Below are 26543 nucleotides of genomic sequence, written 5' to 3'. Positions count from 1 at the left end.
CAGATGTTCTCTTTTCCCCGGACATGTCCTCTTTTAAGACTTAAAAAAATGCCGGGCCGGAATTTCACAAACGTCCGGGATTTTGTTTTTCTAGAGCTTACGTAGGACTTCGAGAAGCGTTTCGTTCACAAACTAGTCCCGCCCTCCCCTACTCTGATTGGTTCGCTTGAGTGAGAAGGGGGCGTGGTGAAGTAGCCAAAAATCTTCTGATTGGACGGTCTGACTGTAGAGCTACCGTTATTGGTCGATAACCTTCTCTGTAAACATTTAATTGGTCAGTCTGCACGTCAGTATTCGTCCACACCCCCCCTCCCTGTTTTTCACCATCTCAGATCTTGTCACCCTACTTATAATACATCTCATGACTTATAAACTCATAATAATGACCTATAATCGAATCATGTTTAGTTTCTCACTAAGACTTTAATTGACGTGGCTTTTATTAAATTACTTTTTGGTTGGTTGTTTGGTTTGGTTTGGTTTATATTTTTCCAAGTGGCGGGAACATATAAGTAATGTATTTCTGGTTTAAGATTTTGAGCGCGGTAGGGTGGTGACCAGTAGGGCGGCGCTACAGTAAAATAATGATAATAAAAGAAACTTTAACTGGAGTAGTGCAACGACTTTTATTTTGAAACGTGCTGGCCGGGACTGTTAGAGGGTTGTGTTTAGGTCGGTGTAATGTGTGAGTGTAGCTGAGATGTGAAACGTCTTCACCATGTTCAAGAAGAAAGTGCGCAGGAATTTCCGAGCCAGAGCCGAGGAGTCCAGCGACGAGGAGCGAGGAGAGAAAGCGGGAGAAGAAGCGGACACAGCGCCCCACAGAGCCGTCACCCAGCAGAGGAGAGGGGTCTCCTTTAACTCTAAACCCAGCTCCACACCTCCACACACCTCAGAGATCGGCCTCAGCTCTGATAAACCCGGGAAACCCGACCGGTCTAATGAGTCTGATCAGTCAGAACGCAGCGGCGACGAGGAGCCGGCGTCCGCGGTGTGTAAACCCGCGGAGAAGTGGAGTAAAACCTCGGTGAAGTCTCAGTCTCTCAGCTTCACTCCGCACTCAGACGGTGAGATACAGCTCTGTTTACATCCTCCCTTCAGCTCTCTCACAACAAAAGACAGACGTTTATTCAAAAAGCACTGATAAATATAGAATTGAGAGTAACCCATATCTTTTAAGAAGGCATTTATATAATAACTGGAAGGGTCTAACTGTAGAACAAGAGGCAGTAATTAGACACTGCCATCTAGCGAAGTGGACATGGAATAGATGGATGACAGACAGTATGTATGTATGTATATATATATATATAGGAAAACCGTCTTAAAAAGCACCGAGTTTCAAATTCTTGTTGTGCCCTGCTCCCTAATACAGATGGTATTGCATGAATTATGGTGTTTGCTTGTGTGTGTATTGCATAGGTATTTAAAAGGTGATATTACACATGCATGCAATTACATGGACATGGACATGGTTTTTCATAAGTATTGTAAAATAGGCATTACATGAGTATGGTAGTACCTGGATATAGCATAGGCAGTATTACATGAACATGGTGTTACATGATTATTACATAGCTAGCGTAACACGAAAAGTGACATTGCATAAAAGCCAGTAAATTGCCTGTCCTTGACACACTTTTAGACAAGACCCTGCTTAATATAGTGTTATATTCTGGCATTCATAATACACCAAACTATTCAGAGTTATTAATACTTTAGCTACTTCTTTAACATGATTAAACATGATTATGTCCCTCTGTAAATCAGGGTCTGTGAAATGCTCTAACTGTAATAGATGTCACCAGTATATAAGTATTAGCTGATAAAATCCTTCAGAAAGGAATAGAGAGTCCTAAGAGCAAGTGACAGAAAACGACAAAATCAGAACTCTTACACTGTAATCAGTGAAGCTCATCAGAAGTGTGGCAGACTTTGGATAGATGCCATATACCACTTTAAATTGTGTGGTTAAATCAAACACCTTCCATCAAAGCACAGCTAATGTAATATTGGTCAAAAGCGTATGAGGACAAACTAATACCAATTAATATACAAAAGCCTTCTTAAAAGATCTGGGTTACTCTCAATTCTTCATGTGAGAGAACTTGTAAAGGTGACACGTTTCTCTTAGAATGACTGTTATGCTATTATCTAAGCTGTGATATTGCTAAAATTGTTAAAATATTCTTTCCCAGGTGCTGAAGATTGTGACTTCAAGGTAAAAAGGTCCAACAACAAAGCTGTGATTTTCCAAGCGCGCAAGAGAGAAGACTCACCCATCAAGGAGACACCTTCGCAACAAGGTAAAAGACATTCATTGTATTTTGTTACTTACCAAAGCTGTTCACAGCAAAGTGTGCTATTTTTGTTCTGCACATAACTCACATTCATTATTCTTAGGTGTAAAAGATGTGGATCTTAAAGAGTGCTCAGAGAGCAGCACTGGCAGCTCTGCTGAGGACATACCCCCAGACAGCGACAGCGAAGTGAAGTCTAGATCTTCCAGTTCTTCTAATTCTTCTCCAAGAACACAGACAGGTACTGAATCCCGGCCTATTCTCTCCACTTCATGGATTACTGAATAGCAAATATGTAAGGTTACACTGGTCCCAACATTTAATTAGATTCAATTCAGGATGCAGTGTCCAATAATCAGTGCTCACAATATTTTGCACAAATGTTAAATAAAGAAAAATTATGACTCTAAAAACGTTGTTGCACAGCTTACTATGGGCACTAGACTAGGAAGCAGGAGGAGAAGTGGTCATGTGAAGTGACCGTGTGCAAATGTTGTTGTTTAAACTATGCAGCTGCTGAGGCTCCTCAGTGACACAGCGCTGTAAAGGTTGGCCTTTCCCCCCCAGAGATCATAGGTTTGAAAGATTTGAATCTAGGTGATGCCTCAGAATTCCAAAGCCGGGAGTCCTAGATATCACATTTGGTACAGGATGGCCCACTGTCCCCCCCCATTTCTGCTCACAGTGTCAGCACAGGCATCTGACATGTGATGTGATAGATCTGGACAGTTTGCATTCTCCTATTGCGCTTTAAGTGGTTAGTTCCAAATGCATTAGACATATTTGGTTGATCATTTGCACAATGCTGACATACTAACACATCACTACTCAGTATGTAACTGTAACTGAGATGGGTTTACATAATGTGTCTTCTGCAGTCAACATCCCAGATGCCAAGAAGATCCATGCGGCTAAGGAGCAGAGGCGCAGAGCCAGAGTCCAGAGAGATTACATTCCACTAGACGAGGATCAGGAAAGCACTCCAGGGTCTGTAGAGAGAGAAGAGGACAGTGACAGAGAACGTGACAGCGATGATGAGCCTGATGACCATGAGCGCAGAATCCAGTTTGCACCCAAATCCAAAACACTTCGGGAACGAATGGCTGAAAAGATGGGTAAGAAATTATATGTTATAAAAAAAATATCATGTACATTTAACAGTTTACCACCTTCCTCCGGCTTCTCAGCAGGGTATTAGCCAATGAAAGCATCTGTTAATGTTCTCCTCCATTCATTTTAAGCTGTCCAGTAACATTGTTAACAGCAGTTTTTAAAAGATGTGGTTACTGACTTCCCAAGTCTCAGGTGGATGTATGGGCTAGATTTAAACTTCACGCCTTGGAAGACTTTGTGTGATTGGGAGAATCTAGCTATGGGTAGAACTGCTAATAACTGAAATTAAAATTAAAATGAGCAAGACAGCTGGTTAAAAAGTACAGTTGTTCATATATAAGCACCTGAATTTGAACTATTTTATGTAATTGCTTATGTGTAGGTGAGAGTGACAGTGTAGGGAGTGGGTCTGATAGCCAGGAGGATGAAGATCAGCACCTTTGGGAGCAGCAGCAAATAGGAAAAGGAGTCAAAAGACACCAGGTAAGTATTTAATCTTTCACAGAAATTGTCTCTGTACATAGCACTGTGAGGATTTTCTCCAGAGCAGAATTGCAGTTATTTTAAAACTGGCATGTATTTGTTTTCAGAAGCATAGCAGAGATCAATTCAAACCTCTGAGACAGAAGAAGATGGTTGAAATCCCTGAGACACTTCCACCAGTCAGCCTTGATATCATAAAGAAAAGAATCACTGGAAAGTAAGTGTTTGTTAATAATGGTAGTTCTTAAAATTGCAAGGTTTGAGTCAGTTCAGGTATTTCCAGCAAAGGAAGAATTTATTTTCTCTAAAGAATGGTGGGTCATGTACAAACTTGCGGAGATGTGGTGCAAAATGTGCCTTGATGTGTTTGCAGCATGCTCTAAACTTGTGACTAAATTGAGCAGCTTATCATGCAACTATGTGAAGAAAGTCATAATATTGGAGCCATCCACAAGATGAGTGCTTTTTTCAACCAAAATATTATACTGGGGAAATACTAGACGTTTACTCACAATTGACAAAGTGGTCCATGAGTGGCTTTAGTTTTTAAACACAGAAGAAAGTCAACACAAAACTTAACATAATGGCACTGTGAAACTTCAGTGAATCGAGTGAAATATGTAATAATTAGAATATGTGATGAGGAAGAGAAAAGCATTTTGCCTTTTACCATGCACACATCCTATAAACAGCCCTTAGACTTCTGCAGAAATGTAATAATTAATATGAAATTCTTCTACTTGAAACTGCTGCAGAAGGTTTAGTGCAGGACAAGATCATTGCTAGGAAAAAACCCCAAGCCCACGTCTCTAACATTTTAGCCATGGCTGCTTTTGAGCAGAATGAAATGGTTATAAAACTGCATAATTTTACATTGTTTGTATTTATCATTGATCTGTTGACTTCCTAATATGTTTTCACTCTTCTTTAGGCTCGAATCTCTGAAGGAAGTCCACAGGGCACGAGAGGCCGAGCTCAGGAGGATGCAGCTGGACATGGAGAGTGCAAAAAACACTCTGGAGAACCTGGAGAACCATGCTGCTGACAAACAGCTCCACTTCTACCGCAGCATGAAAATCTTCTCTCAGAACCTGCTGGAGTGTCTGTCTGAGAAGGTTGGGAGAACTGTGCCTAATTCTGAATGTAGGAGTAATCTAAATTGCTTTTAAAGCTGGATTAGATTTAATCAGACTTTAATGTCATTTTGTGATGTGGATAGTTCTGAACAGTCCCATGTCATGTAGAATACAGTAGATATATGAAGTCTTGATCAAAAGCTGTTTAACATTAGTAGGAAATTTGTGGCCTTGCCTGATCAGTCCTGAATTGAGGAGCAATTCCAGCTGCAGTGATTAAGGAGTTTAGAACCAGGAGCCAGGTTAGCACCAATAACAGCAAAGTATCCCACAGTATTCTCTAATTCTGATCAAAGATCATTTGCAAATTTCACATTTTTGTATTTAATACTGTGATATAGAATATTTTAAAATGATTAAATACGCTTCTCCTGCATTTCTACCTTATAATGAGCTTCTAATTGTCATGAGCAGGGAGTTTTGAAATGTAGAAAAATGGTGAATGGTAGAAAGCTGATCTCATATCTTTTATTCTACATATATTTTTTATTTTTTTCCCCCTCCAGATGGTGTTAATAAACTCAGTGGAGCTGGATATGCACAGTCTGTATATTGACCTGGCAGAGTCGCTGGTGTCTCAAAGGAGACAAGGAATACAGCAGGAGTCCACACACCTACAGCAGTTAACCTGTAAGTGTTTCGCCTTTGCCAAGGACAGTTTCAGTGTTACAATGCACACTGCACTGCCAGAATGTAGAGGATACCTGCTCATCCAGCAGGTAACAGCTGTACCCTCTATTCTGGAAAGGCTTTTTGCTGAAGCTTGGATAATTGCTGTGAAGTTTTGTGAGCATTGAGCCACAAGAGCATTAGCGAGGTCAGACACCTAACAGTTCAACTGTTAACACAGCCCAGTACTCTTGGGTTTATACAGGGTGGGCCATTTATATGGATTTATAAGCACCTGAAACTACGGATATTGGAAGCCTGTGCTAGCATTTCTCCTGCAGTGTTGCTATCAGTGTGTGAAAAGTGGGAGAAGAGGGTTGCATTGACTATCCAACACAATGGGCAGCACTTTGAACACATTTTATAAGTGGTCAGAAACTTGTAAATAACTCATGAAAGAATAGACTTACATTAAAAGTACACCATTGTTTTTCTTGTAAAATTCCCCATAAGTTTGATGTGTCACATGACCCTCTTCCCATTGAAAAGTTGGATCCAAAATGGCCGACTTCAAAAAGTCCACCATGGTCACTACCCATCTTGAAAAGTTTCCCCCCTCCCATATACTAATGTGCCACAAACAGGAAGTTACTTTCACCAACCATTCTCATTTTATTAAGGTGTATCCATATAAATGGCCCACTGTGTACAACTCTAGCATGTGCTTGGCATTGAGCATGGTGACCTTAAACCTGTGTGCTTCTGCTATAACCTGAACATTTCATTTTTTTATTTTCTGTGGATTAGACAAGCTGTATGTGCACAAATGACTTTCTCTGTCCACATTGTGTGAATGTTAAAGTATCTGCATCACACATAATGTTGTCTAGAAATGTTAGGATAATAGTGGGGATGTTTTTGTAAAACTGGGTCAGTCAGTTTGATCTATATTGACTTGATCATCCACTGCTGAAGATTTCACATGAACTGTCACCTTCTGTATTGTCTTTGTCTTATAGACAGAACTAATGCAAACACTAATGGGGAAACACTGGGGAAACCGGACACTCATAACGACAGGTGAGCTAGCCTTCGCTCAGTCTTTTATTATGTTGTTTTTTTTTTTGTTTTTTTTTTAATTAAAATATATGTGTGTCCTTATGTCCCTTTTGTGTATATAATCCAGTGCACACTTAGAAGACAATTATGGGAGTGTCCCAGCTGATTTGGAACCAACTACTGAGCAGGAAGCAGAGCTGCAGGGCAAAAGAGGTGGGACTACGTTAAGGAGGTTATTACACTGAATAAACTGTATATCCCTGTTTGGGCAGGACCAAATATCCATGGGTCCTGAAGTAATTTCTTCTCTTTCCGGATTATCCTCTGTGTTTTATTTCCAACCAGACTGGCGAAGTCAAGTTTTTTCCCTACTCCCGTAATACATTATCACAAGCTCAATTACTTACTGGTTTTCACTAAACTCACCATTTGTCTGATAATGTTAGTCCCATCCGGATTTAAATCTCCTTAATTTTTCACTTAAAAAAGAAAAGAAAACTCACCAGTGCTTTCTCAATTTTTTGCTTTGACAAAGGCCGAAGGTACAGAGAGACCACTCACTTCTGCCTCAGTACAAAAACTGAGCCTAGTCTTGGTTTAAATGCCACTAGATGAAGACCCACATGTCCTGTACTACACTGACCTGTATGCTAAATACTGGACGTAAAAACAAAACTTGACTGGCGGAAGAAAACCGTCACCGATTGGCTGCTGGAGAACCCCTGTACTGCCTCTGGGGGCAAGAGTGTCTTTGAAGAGCTGGCAGTAAAGTCAAGGGGTTGCTGCAGACTTAATGCAGTCAAGATGCATGGGTTTTATCTTTGAGCAGAACCATTCCCCTGATCAACTAAACCAATATCTGTTGGACGTTTTTCAAATTTTTTACAATTTTATGCGTGGTATCCTGGGTAGAAAGAGACAGCACAATGCTGGGTGGATTTATAACCCCTCTCACCACTGACTGGTTTGAGCATGATGACCTTAGGCCCAAGGGTTCACCTTAATGTAGCTAGGTTTACTACTTATAAACTTTAGGATATCAGCATTGCTTCACAATTTCTATATCATGGTATGATCATTTATACATAAGAATAAACTATAGATGGAAGAAACTATAAATTTAAAAACAAACGTCATAATCTAACACCGGGAGATGAGAAAATACCACACTGATTACCCCTCTGTTTAAACTACAGATGTTAACACTGAATCTTTTTCTTCTGTTTCTCCACAGTGGAAATTTTAAAGAGATCTCAGGAGATTTTTGCTGATGTCCAGGAAGACTTCTGTGATGTGATGAAAATTCTGTCCAAGTTTGATGAGTGGAGGTTTTCCTTTCCTGATTCCTATAACAATGCCTACATTGGTCTGTGTCTTCCCAAACTTCTAGCACCTCTGATACGACATCAGCTTATTGGCTGGAACCCTCTTAAGGTATTATAGTGCATTTTTTTCTTTAATAATTCCTCACTAGTTTTGATATCAGTGTTTTTTGTTTTGTTTAATTACGTATGTACTGCCATGCAGTTTCCAGACAATTGGGTAATTTAGGTTTTTTTTGTGTTTTAAATCAAGCTAATGTGTATTCCCCACGTAGTGCAGTCAATGTAGGATGAAAAAAAAAAACAGTGAAATAGGGATCATCGTTTACTTTTACCTTGCTAAATCCGACAGGATATTTATTGTAAAAAAAAATTCACAGTCACTTACAGAGGTTGATTATCGTAATGTTAGGAATTTTTATATTTACATAATAAAATGAGGTTTGTCAGTGAAAACACAACACTCTTTAAACTCTTTGTACATTCATCATTTAAATAAACATTGAAGCTTTTAATAGTTTTAAGAAATTGCAGTTTTAGTTTTTAGGAAATGGTCCCAACTTTTCTGGAAATGGGTTTTGTAGGAGCTTTGTTAATCCTTATCTCACAGGCAGAAGGTGAAGATTTTGAAGCATTGCCTTGGTACTCTGCTGTTGAGAAGTTTTGCCATGGCCAAGGTTATGAGGAATCGGAGAACCCTGATAACAAAACGCTGCCTGCCATCATAGAGAAGACTATCCTTCCTAAAATGCAAGGTAAATACTTCGTTTCCAAGGACTGAGAAGGGTATTGATTCCAAGAATGTGGTTTGTCCCATTTACCATGGAGGACCCTTGCTTGTGTTATTTTATTGTTTTACACAGTCAAAAATTATAGATTTAAAAAGTTTTCTTGAAGTAACACGGAGCTCTACGTTTGTGGCTGTGCTCCAGTGCAGGACACGCCACGTTGTGCTAATTTCATGAGGTATAGATGCCGTTTTGGCCATTTGGTTATTAGGAGGGCAGAAAAAGTTTGTCTGGAACATGGTTTGAGGTGCACACATCCAGAGGTGTGACAGTTAAAATCCACATATGTGGTGCAAAGACCAATTCTGCATTTACATTGTGTTATATTTATGAAATATCACCTCTACTACCATCACATATGCTTTAAATATATATAAATCCATATCCGTATAAATGTTAATTTATTGTTTTTCTGGTATATACCAAAGGTTTTGTGGAGCTTGTCTGGGACCCATTGTCTTTACAACAGTCTCGGTGTCTCACGGCACTTTGTCAGAGGATAGAAGAGGACTACTCTGTATTTGGTGGTGAAAAAAGCAAACCTGTCAAGGTATTATTCTGCAGTTTTGTTTCTTGTCGGTATTAAAAAATGTTACTTTATGAAAAGTCTAATGAGGTTAATATGGTCTTTTCAGGCCTTTATAGAGGCTGTCATTCAGAGACTGAGGAGTGCTGTGGATAATGATGTCTTCATCCCACTTTACCCAAAAATGTAAGCATGCGAATTGTTCTTTTCCTTTGTATCTTTCAAACAGGCCGCACAGACGTTATAAGGTTTTTATATACTCCCATTTGTCTCCTGGCTGTATCATCACAACTCCATGACCTCGAGTGAGGAGGCAAATTACATAACTGCAAACGTGTTGCGTGTTGTATTTCAAGGGCTTCTTGGAAGATTGCTGTAATTTAGTCTGAGAGTCAATAACGTTAAACTGATATAAGCTTTCATTCCAAATTCATTTCACCAATGTAACAGTATTTTGAATACTGTCTATTTATATTCAACTCTCAGAATGCATTTGCACTTTTATAGTGGAAAATTAAAATGCATAATGCTTATGTATACATACACCAATCAGACATAATATTACAGACCCCCTTGTTTCTGCACTCATTGTTATTCTTTAAACTTCATGGATCTTATAGGTCTACTGTGTAGTTCTACAATTACAGATTGTAGTTCAGTGGATCAGGTACAGGTAGTTCAGTGGATCAGACACAGCAGTGCTGCTTAGTGTGTATAAAAATTGCTGTAAACACAAGAATCTCCAGTAGCAGGCAATGAGGCATAGGGTATGAGGAAAGTCATTGTTTTTTTTTATATATATATTATGTTTCATATCTTTCAGCTGTTTGGAAGACAAGTCCTCCCCACAATTCCAGTTTCAGAACCACCAGTTTTGGTGTGCTGTTAAGGTACAGTATTTTCCTTTTATTTCTCCACTCAAATCCATGATCTGATCTGAGCGGTCTTGAGCAGTTCAATTTAGAGACCAAGATGTAGAATTAGAGACAGCTCTCCCCCCCCCCCCCCACCTTTTATAGCATGCGTAAATTATTAACTGCATTGGCAAGTTTTATGTGAATAGTGTGATATTTTTCGTCTTTTGTGTAAGCCTTTTTTTTGCTGCAGCAGTAGGAGTTTAATTTCTGTGGCATTTCCTTTTTAAAAATCAAGTTCCAGTGAAGTGTAATGCTTGCATGAATGGCCTCAGATTGCCTTCAGGTTCAGGTCCACAGCCTGCATTAAATCTACTGAAATCTTACATCTTTATTTCATACATGTTTGTTTTTCAGCTGCTTGGAAACATGGCATTATGGGATGGCTTGGTTTCTGAAAGTGTTCTGCAGGAGCTGATGCTGGACAAACTTCTCAATCGTTACCTAATGATGACCCTCCTCAACGAGTCCAGTCCAAAGCACATTATCTGGAAATGCAAAGTGGTACTTTGGCTTTGTGTCAAAAGAAACAGCTAAACATTGTGATCATTTTAGTGTTTTCTTGTTTATTACAGTATAATCTGTACATGAATTTACTGAATATGTTCCAACAGGTCACAGGTTGTTTTCCAAAATCTTGGTTTGTGGATCTGAGTGCTGGATCATCTCTACCGCAGCTTCAAAACTTCAGCAAGCACCTTGTGCAGACGACACATTTGTTATGTAAAGGCAACAAGGACGCCACCAGCTGCAGGTGTTGTGAAAGAAGTTTGTTCTTTGACAATGACACGTTACACCACAGGCTTTTAAAGGCTCTGAAAATACACTACATGTCCTAAAGTTTGTGGATTACTTTTCTTTCAGTCTACTTTACATTATGGATAACTTCCTTGTTGTACGTACACGTATTCACTTATATAACTGCCACATGAAATGAAATTAAATGGGCTGCTCTAGAATAGCCCCAAATCAGCCTAAGGCCACTGTGGTCAATGCTTAGCATGGGCTAGAGCTGTAAAAAGCATTGGTCTACGGAGCACTTTTGGGAAATTTCATGGAAAGCAAAGAAATTGCAGGCAGATGCAAAACATTTCCAAAACAAAATAAAACAGCAATGTTGACAGAATTTCTCTGTGATTTCTTTAAGATTTTTCACATTTTAGTGTAAAATAAAATGGTACCATTTTAAACGGCAACAGTGACCTATTTTTTTGTCTAATACTGAAAGTTTCAGAGAACTTACTGAAAACATCAAGGTAAAGAATAAACTCAGACCAGAGAATGTGAATTTAGTCATTTTATATGTTAAACACCACATCATCAATGGGCCCAATAAAACTAATAAGCACTTTTTCACTTATGCTTTCAAACGAAGGTTTTTATTAAAGGGGCTAACACTGTGGTGTTTTCCTGCAGGGCTATTCTCTCTGATGTGATGAATCTTCTTGGGACCATCAAGGCATTCGAGAGTATGGAGACTATTGCTCAAACCTACAACTGTCAGGATATAATGGAATCACTTCACAAGTCCTTGTTTAAGGAGAAATATATTTTTATAAATAAGAAATAAATTGTAATTTTTTTGAGGAATGGCTACTTTGTCTTTTTATTAGCACATGAATTGAGCTCGCTTATGAATGTAATTTTTTTCCTAACATTTATATAAATTGAGGGATACCTACTGAATATATTTGGTCAAAAATAATCTAAAGGAGAAAACCTTTGCCAACAGTAAAATCTTAAAGGCTAAGCACCACTTAATGGACCTCCATGAATATTTCACATTACTTTAGTTACTGACATATATAAGTATGGATTAAAATGAAAATAGCAGCTTCATTTGCTTTAAAACTGACAATTTTATTAAATTGACCGAAAAACCCGAGCTCGCTACGGAAATTCTTGAACGCAACCGTGACGTCACTGGTGGACAACAGCTGAACAACGCCGCGGTAAAACACCGTTATGACTGACTGTTATGACAGTATCTAGCTAAATAACCAACATTATTCATGACAATAGCCTAGTAATAAGCTAAACTCAAATGTAGAGGTACCGTTATTCTTGTAAATGTGATCGAAGTCGAACTCGAACTCATCCGACACTATAAACCTCCGTAATGCAGCTACGTAGCCGAGTATAATCTGAGCCACCGAGTTTAGCGAGTCAAGCTAACGTTAACTAACACCAACTAAAACAGGCGAAGTGAGTGTCCTTACCCTGTTTACCTCCATGTTACAGAGGCTCTTGAACACCTTTCGTTGGTGTCCTTACATGCCCATATTGTTGGAAAAGCGCCAGTGAAATGAGCTACAGATAACGGAGTGAGCGGATGGTCCTTTCCAAAGTGCCCGTTTAAAGTTGACAAATTTAGTCCATTTTCTGGATATTTTGGGATCTTTGGGCCATTTGTGCACAGATGTCCCACTGTACATTGAATGATTGCAGCCAAAAACAACACACCTTTTCGTCATTTTGCATTAAATTAAGTGTAACTTCTAGAGTTTTTCCAACGGTCTTTTAAACCTTATTCCTTGAATTAGTAAGAAATAACGTTTTCGGACTATCAATAAACACAAGTTAGGAACTCAAATTCCACTGTATTTATTTGTTTGACACTTTCATAGAGCTGGTGCTTAGCCTTTAATATAAATCTTTGGGAGCTCCCAAGTGGCACATTTATCTCTGGTTGACTAGGATAGTTCTCCTTTTAGAATGAGGTAATAATGTTTACTAATTAAACGTACTGAATATGTACCACTACAGTGACTGTTTTCCTGACAGTGTAACAAGTGGATCAGACAAAGCAGTGCTGCTGGAGTTTTAAACACAGTGCCCACTCACTTGTAGATATAAAGTCTAAGACAGTTGCTGTCTCTGTTGGTCACCCTCTAGTCCATCAGTGGGCAGAAGACACAGTTGGGTGGTGGAGTATTCTCAGTCCAGCATTCACACTGAGGGGTTTAAAACCTCCAGCAGCAGTGATGTGTTTGATCCACTCCTACCAGCACAACACACACTAACACACCATCCTCGAGTGAATCTCCCCCAATTACACAAAGTGCCACCTACCTCGGGAGGGTGGAGGTAAAAATAAAGTTTCCTCTTACACACAAGGCAAACCCACTGCTACTTTTCAATCTTCCAAAGATAGAATGCAACTGAACAGCGTCTCGAAAGAAAGTTCAAACTGTTCAGATCTGTCACATCAGTTGACGGACCCCAGTGGTAGCTAGCACCATGAGCAGTCATAGGGGGAGATGGGGACATCTTGCCCACCCAGAGAACAAGGCCAATAATACCGCCTAGGACTGAGGCATCACCTGGATTTTAACGGCCAACGTTTAGACCACTGCACCACTCAGGAGTAAAAAAAAAATAAATAAATAAAAAAAAATACTGTTGGCCTACTTTGAAGTTTATCCAAAGAATAATTTCCAGAGAGTCACAAATATCCAAACTGATAATTTCCACTGTTATAAGGGTCTTCAAACAAAGTGTATTTGTAGCTTACTTCAAAACTACACAGCTCACGAACACGTTAACACCGCTCTATTGATTCAACTTCCTAACTTTTATCCTTGGTCTTGGATTTTAAGGGAACAACAAAAAAGATGAGGTTAGGAAGAAGAGGAGGAGGAATCCTCTTCCACTGGATGAAGTGTGTGTCGTTTCAGCAGCACCTTTAAGATCTCCATCTCACGCTCAGCTTCCTTCAGCTTCCGCCGGAGGCTCTCGTTGGTCTTCAGAAGAGTCTGGTTCTCCTGAGGACACGGATATGAATAATAGGGATGGGATTAAAACAAAATAAATACTAAATAAGCTCATACGAACATATACACTGATCAGCCAAAACATTAAGTGTTAAAATGGCTTGTCTCTATATTCAGTGTAATATTATATACGGGTAAATGTAGTTTTACAACTATACACTGTAGTCCATATGCTTTACATATATTGTAAGCCCCCTTTCACCCTGTTCTTCAATAGTCAGGACCACTGCAGAGTAGGTATTATTTGGGTGCTGGGTCATTCTCAATGCTGCAGTGATACTGACGTGGGAATGGTGGTGTCTCAGTGTGTGTTGCGCTGGTATGAGTGGATCAGACACAGCAGTGCTGCTCTGGTTTTAAATAGCTCAGTGTTACTATCCATATACTATCCAGTAAACATTGTCATGAAGGACTAGAAAAGCTATAACTGTTGTCTCTGACATCAGATCTATTATGTGGACATATACAGTGGTCAGTGAGTGGGCACAGTGTTTAAAACTTTATTTAAATGAACAAGATTTATTTATGAAAATGTAAAGAATGGGAATACCTTATCAGTTCAGAGCCAAAAGGCTATTCCCCAAAATCCCTAACAAGATATGTTAGGTGCATGTGATTTAAAACCATGTGAATACAGTACCCACTTTTTCCAAAGATTCATGGTTTGACTTGGTATCCTCTCCAGGATTCAGGTTGGTGGAGCACTTGCTGGCAGTAGCTCGTTTCCTCTGAGGCACAGGGCTGGGGCAGGGGCTAAGGGATGTGGGGCTGGGGGAGAGCAGGGTGGGTTGCAGAAGGCTGGGTGACGATGTTAACTCTGTCTGGGTGCTCCTGTGCACCATTAAAATGGCTGAGGTTTCGTTTGAGGGATTGTAATGCGAAGCAGAACTCTGGGTTATAAGTGTGTGTTGCTGAGGATTGCTGGTCTGAGCATCGCTTGCATATATGAACTGGGTTCCTTCTGAAACTACGAGACAAAAGAATCTGGAGTTAATACACAGCTGTCACACCTAAAATGTGCAAATGTTTAAGGTGTAGCTCATCAAGCGGTAGCACATTATTTAAAATTCAGTCAAATATGAAATAAACATTGTTTCAATGCATATGTATATCCATTTGGGGATCTGGAGCCTACCCACCCACAAACTCTGAAATAAGACCACCCAGTAAATTTTTGTGGGAGGCCTAAGTCTATTATCATTGAGTAATTTAAGTAATTCTGACCAGCTCTGCTTTCTATATCAAGAAGTGAGACTTCTTGATATAGAATTTTCCCGCCCCTTCATCTGAGTCTCTCCAATCACAAAAACAAAACAGACAAAACGAGCATGGAGAAAACTGTAAAAACGAGAACGGACAAGTGAAAACTATAAATGTTCTGCTTTGCACTCTGGCTGCGGCGAACAGTGGATCATTATCATTTAAAGGAACAGGCACTGAAACCACCTTTTCTGAACAGGGCAAGAACACTGCTGTGTTGTTTGATCCTTGTGATATTTTGACCAAAGCAAATCAGACATTTCATTGAGGCCCCAGAACTCTGTTCACTTTTTGAATATGTTTCCTTTAAATGTTTTGCAGCCTGGTAGGTGGAGGTGTGTGAGCGTATGTGTTGCCTGTGAAGGACTGGCGCCCCCTCCAGGGTGTGTTCCTGCCTTGCACTCAATTATTCCGGGTAGGCTACAGACCCACAGCAACCCTGACCTGGAGAAGTGCTTACAGACAACAAATAAATGTTTTGCAGTCTCACAATCTTGACATCCAGCTGCTGTGGTATCTGTCGTGTTCGAAGGTGGACTCCAATCTGCATTGCTGCTGGCCTTTGCGTTCTTATTACACTCAAATGCCACCTGATCCTTGCAGGACTTATGGCAGTTCATTCCACAATCTGCAGAACCACAATCAAGAGCATCAGTAGAGATGAAAGACACCAAAGACAACAGTGAACACACCCTTAATTAAGCCCTGCCACTTTACTTACTGCTAATGTCTGACACGCTTTTGAGCTTTGACGTTTTCTATGGAAAATGTTAAAAGCCTCCAAAAAAATTGAAAATGAAATATCTACAATAATGTGAGAATGTGTGAGTGTGTGTCGCCCTGTGAAGGACTGGCGCCCCCTCCAGGAAGTGCTCCCACCTTGTGCCCAGTGATTCCGGTTGGGCTCTGGACCGACAGTGACCCTGAACTGGATAAGCGCTTACAGACAATAAATTAACGAATGATAATGTGCATCTTTGTTAGACCCCACTGTGGGACAATAATCTCCAGGTTAACTATGCACACATTTTTAAATAATTGTATTAACACCCACCTCTGCATCTGTAGCCTTGTTTAATGACACCCCATAACTATGAAAATGAATATAAACAAATGTCAAAAAAATGAATCCTGCATGTATAATGTTACTGTTATGATTTGTACATGACTTACAAATCCAGAGCAGTTATCACAGAAGGTAGGCCTCATGTATGTAGTCTCCTGGAAGTTGTGAGAGAAACCTAGACCGAGTTTGGAACAGATAACACTGGCCCGCATGAAATAGGCTGTGATCTCCTCTCTGCTGATGAGTCCGTCTCTGTGGTGGAGACACAGCAGGGTTTACATTCTTCTTAACAACATTCATTTCCACAAAGGCATTGGTAGCGTTCTCACTTGATAACTAGCTAATGTAATCCATCTGCAAAAACGGCCATTCTATTTCCATCTCAACTTAGATTTTTTACACAGACTCTAGATGATGGTACACAGATGGACACATAAACAACAGACATTTTTAATTATTATTTAGTGTGTTCAATTTGATTCATTCATTCATCTCCTGTAACCACTGGGTCAGTGTGTCCATGGCTTATCCAGATTCATTGGGATCAAGGCAGGAACACACAACAGAGAGGATACCTGGCTAGCTCAAGGAATCACACACACCTGTGCACAATTTCACACACTCACCCAGTCACTCACACACAACTGTGGAAACCTTCACACAGCCAATCCAAAGCTGAGACCTGCCGTGACCTTGAACACAATGAAACATTTACAGAAGATGAATAAATGAATGGGGCGGCACGGTGGCACAGCAGGTAGTGTCGCAGTCACACAGCTCCAGGGGCCTTTGGGTTTGTGGTGTGTTCTCCCCGTGTTCGTGTGGGTTTCCTCCGGGTGCTCCGGTCCAAAAACACACGTTGGTAGGTGGATTGGCGACTCAAAAGTGTCTGTAGGTGGGAGTGTGTGTTGCCCTGTGAAGGACTGGCGCCCCGTCCAGGGTGTGTTCCTGCCTTGCGCCCAGGTAGGCTCTGGACCCACCGCGACCCTGAACCGGATAAGCACTTACAGACAATGAATGAATGAATCAGTGATCTTTATATCCATGTCACCAGGTCTGTGTACTGAGACAAAACTCACTTGTCCTTGTCTGTCACACAAAATGAAAAAGGAAAGCTTGCAGCAATTTTCTCAAAGTCTTCCTGCGAAACGAACCCCCTTCCGTCGTGATCGTAGTTTGTAAATACAGACTGTCAGAAAAGAAAAAATACTAAAATTAACACTTGTCATCTCTCTAATAGACTAACAAAAATGTTGGGGTTTTTCCACATATGAATATACGACAGAGTTTTAGGGTCACGGCATATAAAAAAAAAAAAAAGATTCCGAGAATAAAGTCAGAATTCTGAGAATATACAGAGATTTTTCTCAGTATATTCCCAGATTTTTCTCCGTATATTTGGAGATTATTCTCAGAATTCTGATAGTATTCTCTAATCTTTTTTTTTTTTTTTCCAACGCCGTGGCCCTAAAACTCTTGAATGAATGAATATTAACAAAAATCTAAATAAAAAACCAGCCTGATGATCTAGCTTGGCAGTTAGGTCAGGTGACAGTTTCTTGTTTAACCCTCTAACCCCACTGAGCCGCTCTTCAAAACACAGACAACAATCAAAAAAACTGTGGAGTACTTATGTGCAGTGAACCACATACGTCGACCATTCGCTGAACGTGTTTGCTGATGGTCTTGGGGTCAGGCTTCGGAGCCACACCTGAAGCCCAGTCCACTACCACCGGGGGCCTGTAAGGGGTTGCTGGCTAGTGGAGAAAAAAATAACAAGAGATGAAAAAATTCACTGACACTACAGACTGATGCTAAGTTTAGACCTCTAATAAAGTCTTTCCTGGTGGTGCATGGTCTGGTCTTTTTAAAGTGTAAATTTCACTCACTGTAGCTCTGTGGTTCCTTGGCTCTCTTGCATAGGACAGTTCATAGATTTCATCCTCAGTGTAATACAGGTCAAGAGACAACTGTAGGGGACAACAAACACTGGTCGCTCTTAATATTATGAGTTTGAATTATGCAGGAGAAGCACTGATAACTAAGGTGTAGAGGGATTTAATGAACCCTTTTGTGGATAAGCCTGTTTACACCTTGCATTAACATGTGTTTTTGGGGATGCGATCACATTCGGAATTCACATGACAGGACACATTGTGATTGGATTATTAGTTGATTACATTTTTCAGTTTTCACAATCACTAATCACTAGTGCAGACGATCTGTGGTTTCTATTTTTTGATGTTTGATAATACTCTGGAATTAGCAGCCGTGAAAACATGATGACATTGGGAAGTGGTTTTTATACTTTCATTTAAAAAAGTGGATTCATCTGGTAAAACTGCTGTTTTGTTTTATTTGTTTTCCACTTGGAAGAGAACACTGACTATCCTGATCTGGCTAACAGAAGCCAGCACTAGCTAGCATTGTGAAAAAAGAAGGGGCATGTTACCCACTCCAGAATTGAGACAGATTGAACTGGATTCCTCTTGGCCTCAGACAGCTGAGGCATCTTCAGAGATTGAACCTGCAATCTTCCAATGTAAGTGATAGGAGGGCAGGAACACACCCTGAGCAGGATGCTAGACCATCCGTATATTAAACACATGTAAATGTAAGGTTCTAAACAGGCCTTCAGACACTGATATTGGGAAACAAATGCAACCTAAATTATAAATGCTTATAGCAAGCTGAGAGGTTTAATAATTAAAGGCAGTACTGACTGTCAATAAGTGAACCAGGTCTTTGTTCGCATCCAGGAGAGGTGGGTTATGCTGTAGTTGGACAAGTTCATTAATGTGATTATATAGTGCTTGAAGTTTCTGCACGTTGATTTTACTGTTCTCCACATAGTCCGCCATGGCCTCGTTCACAGCAATCAGGTCTTTGAGATGGACACCTAAGATGGGGATCTTAAAGCCTGTGCACTTGCTGTACATCTGTCTGTAATTCTCATAATTTCTGGATGACGAGAGGAGATCCATCATTTCATTCAGAACCTGTGGATACAAAAATGATGCAACATCTTGAGCAACAAAAAGATTTTGAGAGCCACAGTGCAGTGAGCCAGGGTTTGCGGCTGCTAATTTTAGCCAGATTAGATCACTTGTTCGACATTGTTAGACATCGATTCTGGTAATAATTGCATTTCTCCAGTAGCTGTGCTGATAAAATTGCTAAAGTTACACACCGTGCCAGTGAAACCCAAGCTTTGTTGACTACAAGGTGTTAGATTTAGGTTTTTGAGAGTTACTGATGAACGAGGGCGAGTGTCAATGCCTGCTAACTTTAGCCAGATTAGCTCGCTTTTTAGCATTGTACTTCTGGTAATAAGTTCTTTTTCTGTCAGTTGCTGTGGTTATAATGGCTAGAGTATCACAAAGGTTTAATTTTATGGTTGTAATATCATGGTCCAGTGTATATGAGCGATATATGAGTTTTGTCATATTGTCCAACTTTACTTTATATATAGAGAGGTGTGTGTTTGTCTGTGAGAGAGATATAGGGAGTTTGTGTGTGTGTTAGAAGAAGCTCATTAGCCCGTCGTGTTTATGTGAGTGAGTGAGAAAGAGAGAGAGGTGTGTGAGACTTGATTTCACAACAGTATTGTAAACGTGATTATACTCAGCCGCAGATAGGGGGTGCTCAAGAGACAAAAACAAAAAACAATTCTTACGTTGTATTCCTTTAAGTGACAGGCTTTAACTCACGTATCGCTGCAATATTTTTTCATTGTTGTCCATTGAAAAACACTCATCTCTTAAATAAGTAACTTTACAGGAGGAGGGAAAAACACAGTGCCACCCAAATAAAGTGGTAGCTGGCTTTAAATGTCTCAGAGTAAGCGTATGCTTGCCTTTACTCTGCTAGTTTGGAAGATCTGTGTGGGATTGAGGGAGTCTGAGCTAATGGGAGAAATTGACAGGAAAGAAAATCTAACAAAATACAAGAATTACAATATCATATTCAAAGCATTGGTTCGGACAGGGTAATGAAGTGGAAAAATAAAACTTGCAGTGAAGTGAGTTTGCTAGTTAGGTAACTAATCATTACATTTTTTTAGCTACCTAGCGCATATAAACACTAGTCAGAGTTCAAATGTTTGAGCTGCTTCAATCAGTTGATTTTATCTTTTAAGTAAACTAGAATAAATTGCTTAGATTTATACAGATAACATTTTTGAGTTTGCTGTTTACCTAACAACATCTTAATGATAATTCTCTGACAGTAATATTTACTGTCAGCAACTGGGCATAAGCAGTAAAGTGAACTTAATGCAGTTTACAACATATTAATACGGTTTGCTGAAACAGATGTGTACCTTGGTGGTCTCAGCTGGCACATATGTACAAGTGTCTTTCAGTCTGGAGATGGAGCTGTGACAGAGGCCTCCCACCACAGCCATCAGTGTGTTAAAGTTCTGCATCTGCTGCAGGTTCTGCAACAAAGCACACAATGTCTGCTGATGAATGAAATGAATTAAATTAAGTGGGAGCACTAGGCAGCTAATGCTTTAGAGATAACAGCTTGGTATGTGGATGATGTGAGGATCTACAGTCAGGAGTTTATCTAGCACAGCCATTTTGTGACAGTTGTTTCCAACATTTGCTGGAAAATAATTTCATAAGAAAATGTGTGTACAGATGCTAGAGTGCAGTCCCTCCAGTGAGAGTGAAGTTTTAACATTGTTCAAACATCTGTGTGCAACTGTTACTAGCAGACCTAGGCTAAAGGATGTGAATCATAGAGTAAATTATACAACTCCAGTCTTGATTGAAAACCACTGGATTAACAGATTTAATTTGAATAAATACAGAGATTATGTCGGTAAAACAACATCAGTTTATTATTGTTACCTGTGCAACGTAGATAAACTTGGTGAACACTTCAGCTCTGAGCTGAGGAGTTGGTCGGCTGAGCACCATGAGTTGAACCCATTGAGAGATTCCATTACACAGTGCGATAGAGCGCTCCATTGTGGGGTTCTCTGTCAAACACTCATTTCTGATGTATTTCTGGAAATCTGAAAACTGGATTTAAAAATAAAGGTAGTCCATTTGTTGCTCTGCTTATTTTCACAGCATTCTTCAATTATTAGGACCCCTACATGATTTTAAACTGCTTAGTGTCACTGCTAAACTAAGAATAGTCCAGCAAACAAAAATATCTAGACAACAGCATCCTGTGTACACCGATGAAGGACACTATAACTCCAGCAGCACTGCTGTGTCTGATCCACACATACTAGCCCAACACACACTAACACACCACCACTACATCAGTGTCACCGCTGTCCACCACCCAGGTTTCTATCTCTTCTCTGTGGTCGGCCTGTTGGGGTACTGGCCAGGTACCAGGTACTGGGGTACTGAAGAGCAACAGGAGGACTACAGTATTTAACTGTAGAACTTAAGTACTTTTGTATGGTCTCGTAAACAAAGTAAAAACATGATCACTCTTTGGGAAGAGGCTAAGAAAGAGTGATCCACTCACTGATATTCTGCAGAAGGATTTGAACTCCAGGAAGGTGAGGTGTTCTGCCAACTCCACTGGCTCCAAATGGTCAAAAAGTAGAGAAACTTTCCTCTTCTTGCTGCTGGCCTTGATTTTCTGGCTGGCTTTGCGAGACCACTCTCTGTCACCCCTAAATCATACCAGTGTTTAGAAGTACATAGAAAGCTGGGCTAATACTTTACATTTGTTTACATACACTTCAGAGAACTGGACACTATGAAATTTCTTAAACCTTTTAGGAGTCAACATACCATCACATTATATTTTGGTATTTGTAAAACTAAAGTGAATTAAAAAAAAATATCAATAAATAAATATATAAACAGATCACCTATGGGCAGATATTTGAATAGATTTGACTGCAATTTTAAAACGGATGCCAAAATATATATGTTGTCAGTGACCCTAACATCTACGAATACTGTCTTTTTAATTATCTACAAGCACATTCATATCACATATTGCAGTTATAAGGAATTATAACCATGGTCAGCAATATTTATAAAAAGTACATTACAGTTTATAATCATCTAGATTTAGTTACTTTTGCTGTTTATTATTATATAATGTCACTTTATTTAGAGCTCACAAACACAGTTTATAAGTTCTTATATATGGGGCTATAACCACATGTATATGTACATCCATAACTAATAAAGCATGAGAGACATGGTATTTACAGCCATTTTTATAATGTCTTTTGAAAGAATTGAAGCATTACCAAGCAGTGGACCTCTATCCAGACTAGGTTTGAGTGATGGCTCTATGTGGATCCCTGACAAGTTTGTAATAAATTAATGCAAATAAATAATAATGAATATAGTTCATGTTATTTTTTCAGACAGTGAAGGCAATAGATTATGTGCAAAGGCTAATCCAGTTAATGCAGCAATAGATTCGCTCAACTGTACCATTTAAACTGATTGTTGAACCTGTGTGGCCTGTTCACTAAAGAGAACAAGAGGGACGTGAGAGTGAGGATAGCGTGGCCTACTCCAGAATAAGGAGAACTGAAGCAAAAAAAAGCCAAATTTTTGAAGATGAACCAATGGAGAAAATTATAGTCACTCCTATCACAGTCTTTTTCAAACCAGTGAGTTTGAAATGTTCTGAAAATAATCAGCAGCAGTAATGTCATACTTATGGTATAATATTAATGTTATACCATCATAGGGCCAAGCAAATAACTTGAGGTTTAAACCTTTACTGGGTGAAAATATTAGCACTTATAGCACTTTATAGCACTTATAGGTATGAACAGATTCATAGGTATTCATAGAAAATGTTCCCAAAAAGGTATAAACAAATGGTCCAGAAATGTCCTTTTTTGGTTTGGGCTCGGTTCTTAAAGGGTTAACGTAAACTTTGATTTAGTAAATACATATCACATTACATCATACACTTACATCCATTTTGTCTGCAGTAAAGAGCATAGCTTCTCTTGTCCATGTTCTCTCATGAGCTCTTTAAACTGCTCCAGTGACTCTGACAGACAACTGTATAACCTGAACATAGTCCAGAACTCACTCATCCAGTATCTGGAAAAACACACACACACACACGATATAGAGTACAGAGCCAGTACAGATATGTATCTTTATTCAGAGCTGTTTTCATTCCTGAATTTTCACAAGGCCACTGTTGGATCAGAGGAATACAGTCCATCACAAGGCCTCACACATTAACCCAGTTACCCCTGTGAAATATATCGTACAGCCGATCCATCTGTGATTTTGGATGGCGCATGGAAACCAACGCACCGAAAGGAAACATAGACAGACAATGGGAAAACACTCTCAACACCCAAAACACCCAAGAAAGAAGAACACATACCTAATGAAATAGCATATTTTCACACACTCTGCAGACTTGTCACCCTCCAGTGTAATTTTGAAGGTAAGGAACCAAATTTAAGAAAAATAGCCAACATTTTTATACACCAACTGCAGATAAAATGACTTCCTTGTATTGACACTCATTGCCCATTTTATCATCTCCACTGACCATACAGATGTACTTTGTGGTTCAGTTGTAGAGAAAATGGACCGTGAGTGTAGATAAAAGGAGGTGGTCATAAAGTTATGGTTGATGGGTGTATGTCATGAATGCACTCATACAGATGAACAGACGTAAACAGTGCGTAAACATGGGGCTGTAATGCTCAGAATAAAAAGAGGAATCCCTGACCTGGCTTTTACTTACTAGAATCATTTTGGAAGGGTCCTACGTTATATTCACTGCATTTAGTAGATGCTTTTATCTAAGGAGTCTTAAAAATGTATGTTACTGACTGTGTGTTGAAAGTTAAAAGGTCTCTGATGACTTAAAGGATATAGGATAGCCATCTTGTTGAGCAGCTCTTTGGAGGACAGCAGGAGCCTGTGCATGGTGAGGGTGATGTTTAGTAAATGGCTGCTGTGACAAATGTTACCATCAGCATCTGAAAAGAAAAAGACAAAAAAGAAGAGAGTAAATACAGTGAATGAAACACGTCCCATGCTGTGGTGGGAGAACAAGGGCAAATGGAAATTAGTATTTCCTCATCCATCCTCAGTGATCCCTCAGCTTTCTGAGATATCCAGCCCATGTTTTTCGAACTGCCACTAATGCAGCCCCATGCGCTGGAGGTGAACCCCCACTGCCCAGGTCTCTCAAAACAGCTGACAGACGCCCATGCTTGCTAGTACAGTTCTGTGAATCACTGGGACACTAAAAGTCCCCTGAACATTGCTCATTATACTTACAAATTTCATTTGTTGATAACGATTTGATTTGTTTGCTTGAGTAACGTCACCTAGGACCATGTGTCAGTGTACATCTGTCGTGTTATTGTTTGGGTTTGTTTTGTTCCATTTTCTTCCCACTGAGCTTGTGAAGTGAGGGTGTGGGGGCAGGAATGTCGTCACACTGTATTGATCTGGCCCCCTGAGAGCATCAAAGGCTGACCATCATCTGAGGGGGCTCCATTTGGGGAAGTGACCTTTCAGAGCGAAGTGCAGTCCAGGTAATCCTTCATACGGCCCTGATGTATACTTTCACATTTCAAAAAGGGCTATGAGCCACAGGGATTCTGGCGTAACTCTCTGATGTGAGAAAGGAGCAGTAACACCGATAATACCATGTTTTAAATTATATTTTTTAAGTGTGACGTACACCATGACAATATACATTATACATAGTGACTGTTCTTTAGTCTCCTGCAGCAACATTTATGAGTCCCTGAAGATCATACTGATTCTTTATAACATTTAAACCCTCACCTTTTAATTCTGATTTAAATAATGTTCTTCTCAATAAACTAGTGCAGTATTTATAATACGCTGTATACGATATTATTTATATGAGAAAATGTGACTGCATTCTTAACAACCATTAAAGACCATCATCACATGAACAGTATTTAAACTTTCATCTTTGAGAGAGAGGAGAAATCAAGCGCTTCACTTGCTTTAGTGGTGACATGGGTCTGAAAGGATGTGTTGCTTTCAAGATTGGTTACTGAGAAAAATAATAAATAAATATTCAACCCTCACTGCTATGTTTAACTGGAGGTTGTATTAAAGGCAAGGGTTGGACACATTTAATACAAAAAAAATGTAAATAACAGATTGGATTTCACCAGAAATTAAATTAAAGGTCTCAAACATGAACAGTGCTGTATATAGCCTGTAGTATATAGATAAACAGTCTCATGTTGCCAAATAAATGCTGTAAACTGTGTGTGAAATAATGTTCCACAACGAAAAGCTTAATGTAACCAAACCCAACCACACAAGAGCAACGTCCAGGAAAATATTCAGGATATTCACAACCTCTCAGATTAGATTCTGTTCATAGCTGCCAAGAAGTGAATTAATGTCTGTGTGTAAACTGTTTACATTTAAGTCTTTAAGTTTCCCTTAACACAGTCTAAACGTAATGCATTTTAGATCCAAATTGATGTTACGTTATTATTCCATATTGAAATATAGTACGCTGCATAAACAGCGAGATGAAAGAAGGGTGGCTTTACTTACCAAAGCACTGGACACATGCCTGAATGAGTTCCTCCCAGGAAGCTCCCTTCGAAAACTGGCCCAAAGCTGACATGATCTGACCCTGAGTCCTGGGCTTGACTGGGCTCTGGATCCAGGAGTTGGGAGTGTGAAGAGCATCCAGCGGAGATCCATCTAAAACATCATTCCAGTGGAGTGAATGTGAGAGAGAGAGTGAAAGATGACACACTGTGTGTGCACAAGAGAGAGAGTGAAGAGCTGAATGAGATTACCTGTCAATCACCTGCTGGTTATGAATAATGCACTGGGGTATTGCGCAAAACTGTATCAAAGCATCTATCTGGATGTACGTAATAGAGGTTTCAGAAGACAAACCCTTATAAAGCATGTAGACACAGAAGTAGTTCCATCAATAAGTAAACATGTATAAAATAGTGGAGGAGCTACCTGCAAAAACATACATACGCAGGATGTTTACTCTAGAGGAAATATATTTAAATACAACAACAGGAGCTTTACCTGTAAATGAAAGTACAGATATTTCAGTACTCCGCTTGTTTGAAACTTCTGCATTGTGAAACTCTGAGCTACATGACGTGGGTATGTTTTAAGGGGGAATTAAACATTATTGGTACCACCAAGGCCCCTGTCAGTCACGCCCCTTAGAATCATGTTATATATTGCC

General features: G+C 39.6%; 2 protein-coding genes across 2 annotated transcripts; one reads left to right on the top strand and one right to left on the bottom strand.

Annotated features, from left to right (window-relative positions):
- The first annotated feature begins 649 nt into the window (after positions 1-649).
- Positions 650-11835, top strand: gcfc2 (GC-rich sequence DNA-binding factor 2). Its single transcript, XM_066673593.1, has 18 exons — positions 650-1067; positions 2199-2306; positions 2404-2541; positions 3179-3415; positions 3796-3896; positions 4004-4113; positions 4828-5011; positions 5539-5662; positions 6661-6721; positions 6828-6913; positions 7935-8134; positions 8633-8777; positions 9239-9360; positions 9446-9522; positions 10160-10226; positions 10608-10754; positions 10865-11004; positions 11667-11835. Exons 1-18 carry the CDS (start codon positions 719-721, stop codon positions 11818-11820), a joined length of 2550 nt encoding a protein of 849 aa, XP_066529690.1. The 5' UTR covers positions 650-718; the 3' UTR covers positions 11821-11835.
- Positions 11836-13870: 2035 nt separating this feature from the next.
- LOC136708963 (RAS guanyl-releasing protein 1-like) lies at positions 13871-25952 on the bottom strand. The gene is made up of 16 exons (XM_066683898.1): positions 25880-25952; positions 24198-24303; positions 23697-23759; positions 23270-23401; positions 21843-21993; positions 21206-21379; positions 20671-20787; positions 19073-19348; positions 18239-18319; positions 18002-18106; positions 17429-17538; positions 16457-16601; positions 16338-16374; positions 15774-15911; positions 14668-14990; positions 13871-14014 (listed from the first exon to the last, which is right to left on the bottom strand). The coding sequence occupies exons 1-16, from the start codon at positions 25950-25952 to the stop codon at positions 13871-13873; spliced, it is 2175 nt and encodes a 724-aa protein (XP_066539995.1).
- Positions 25953-26543: the final 591 nt, after the last annotated feature.

Source organism: Hoplias malabaricus, chromosome 1 (assembly GCF_029633855.1).
Source record: "Hoplias malabaricus isolate fHopMal1 chromosome 1, fHopMal1.hap1, whole genome shotgun sequence".
Classification (NCBI taxonomy): domain Eukaryota; kingdom Metazoa; phylum Chordata; class Actinopteri; order Characiformes; family Erythrinidae; genus Hoplias; species Hoplias malabaricus.
Note: the sequence above shows the minus strand (reverse complement) of the source record. Positions and strands in the feature narration are given on the sequence as shown.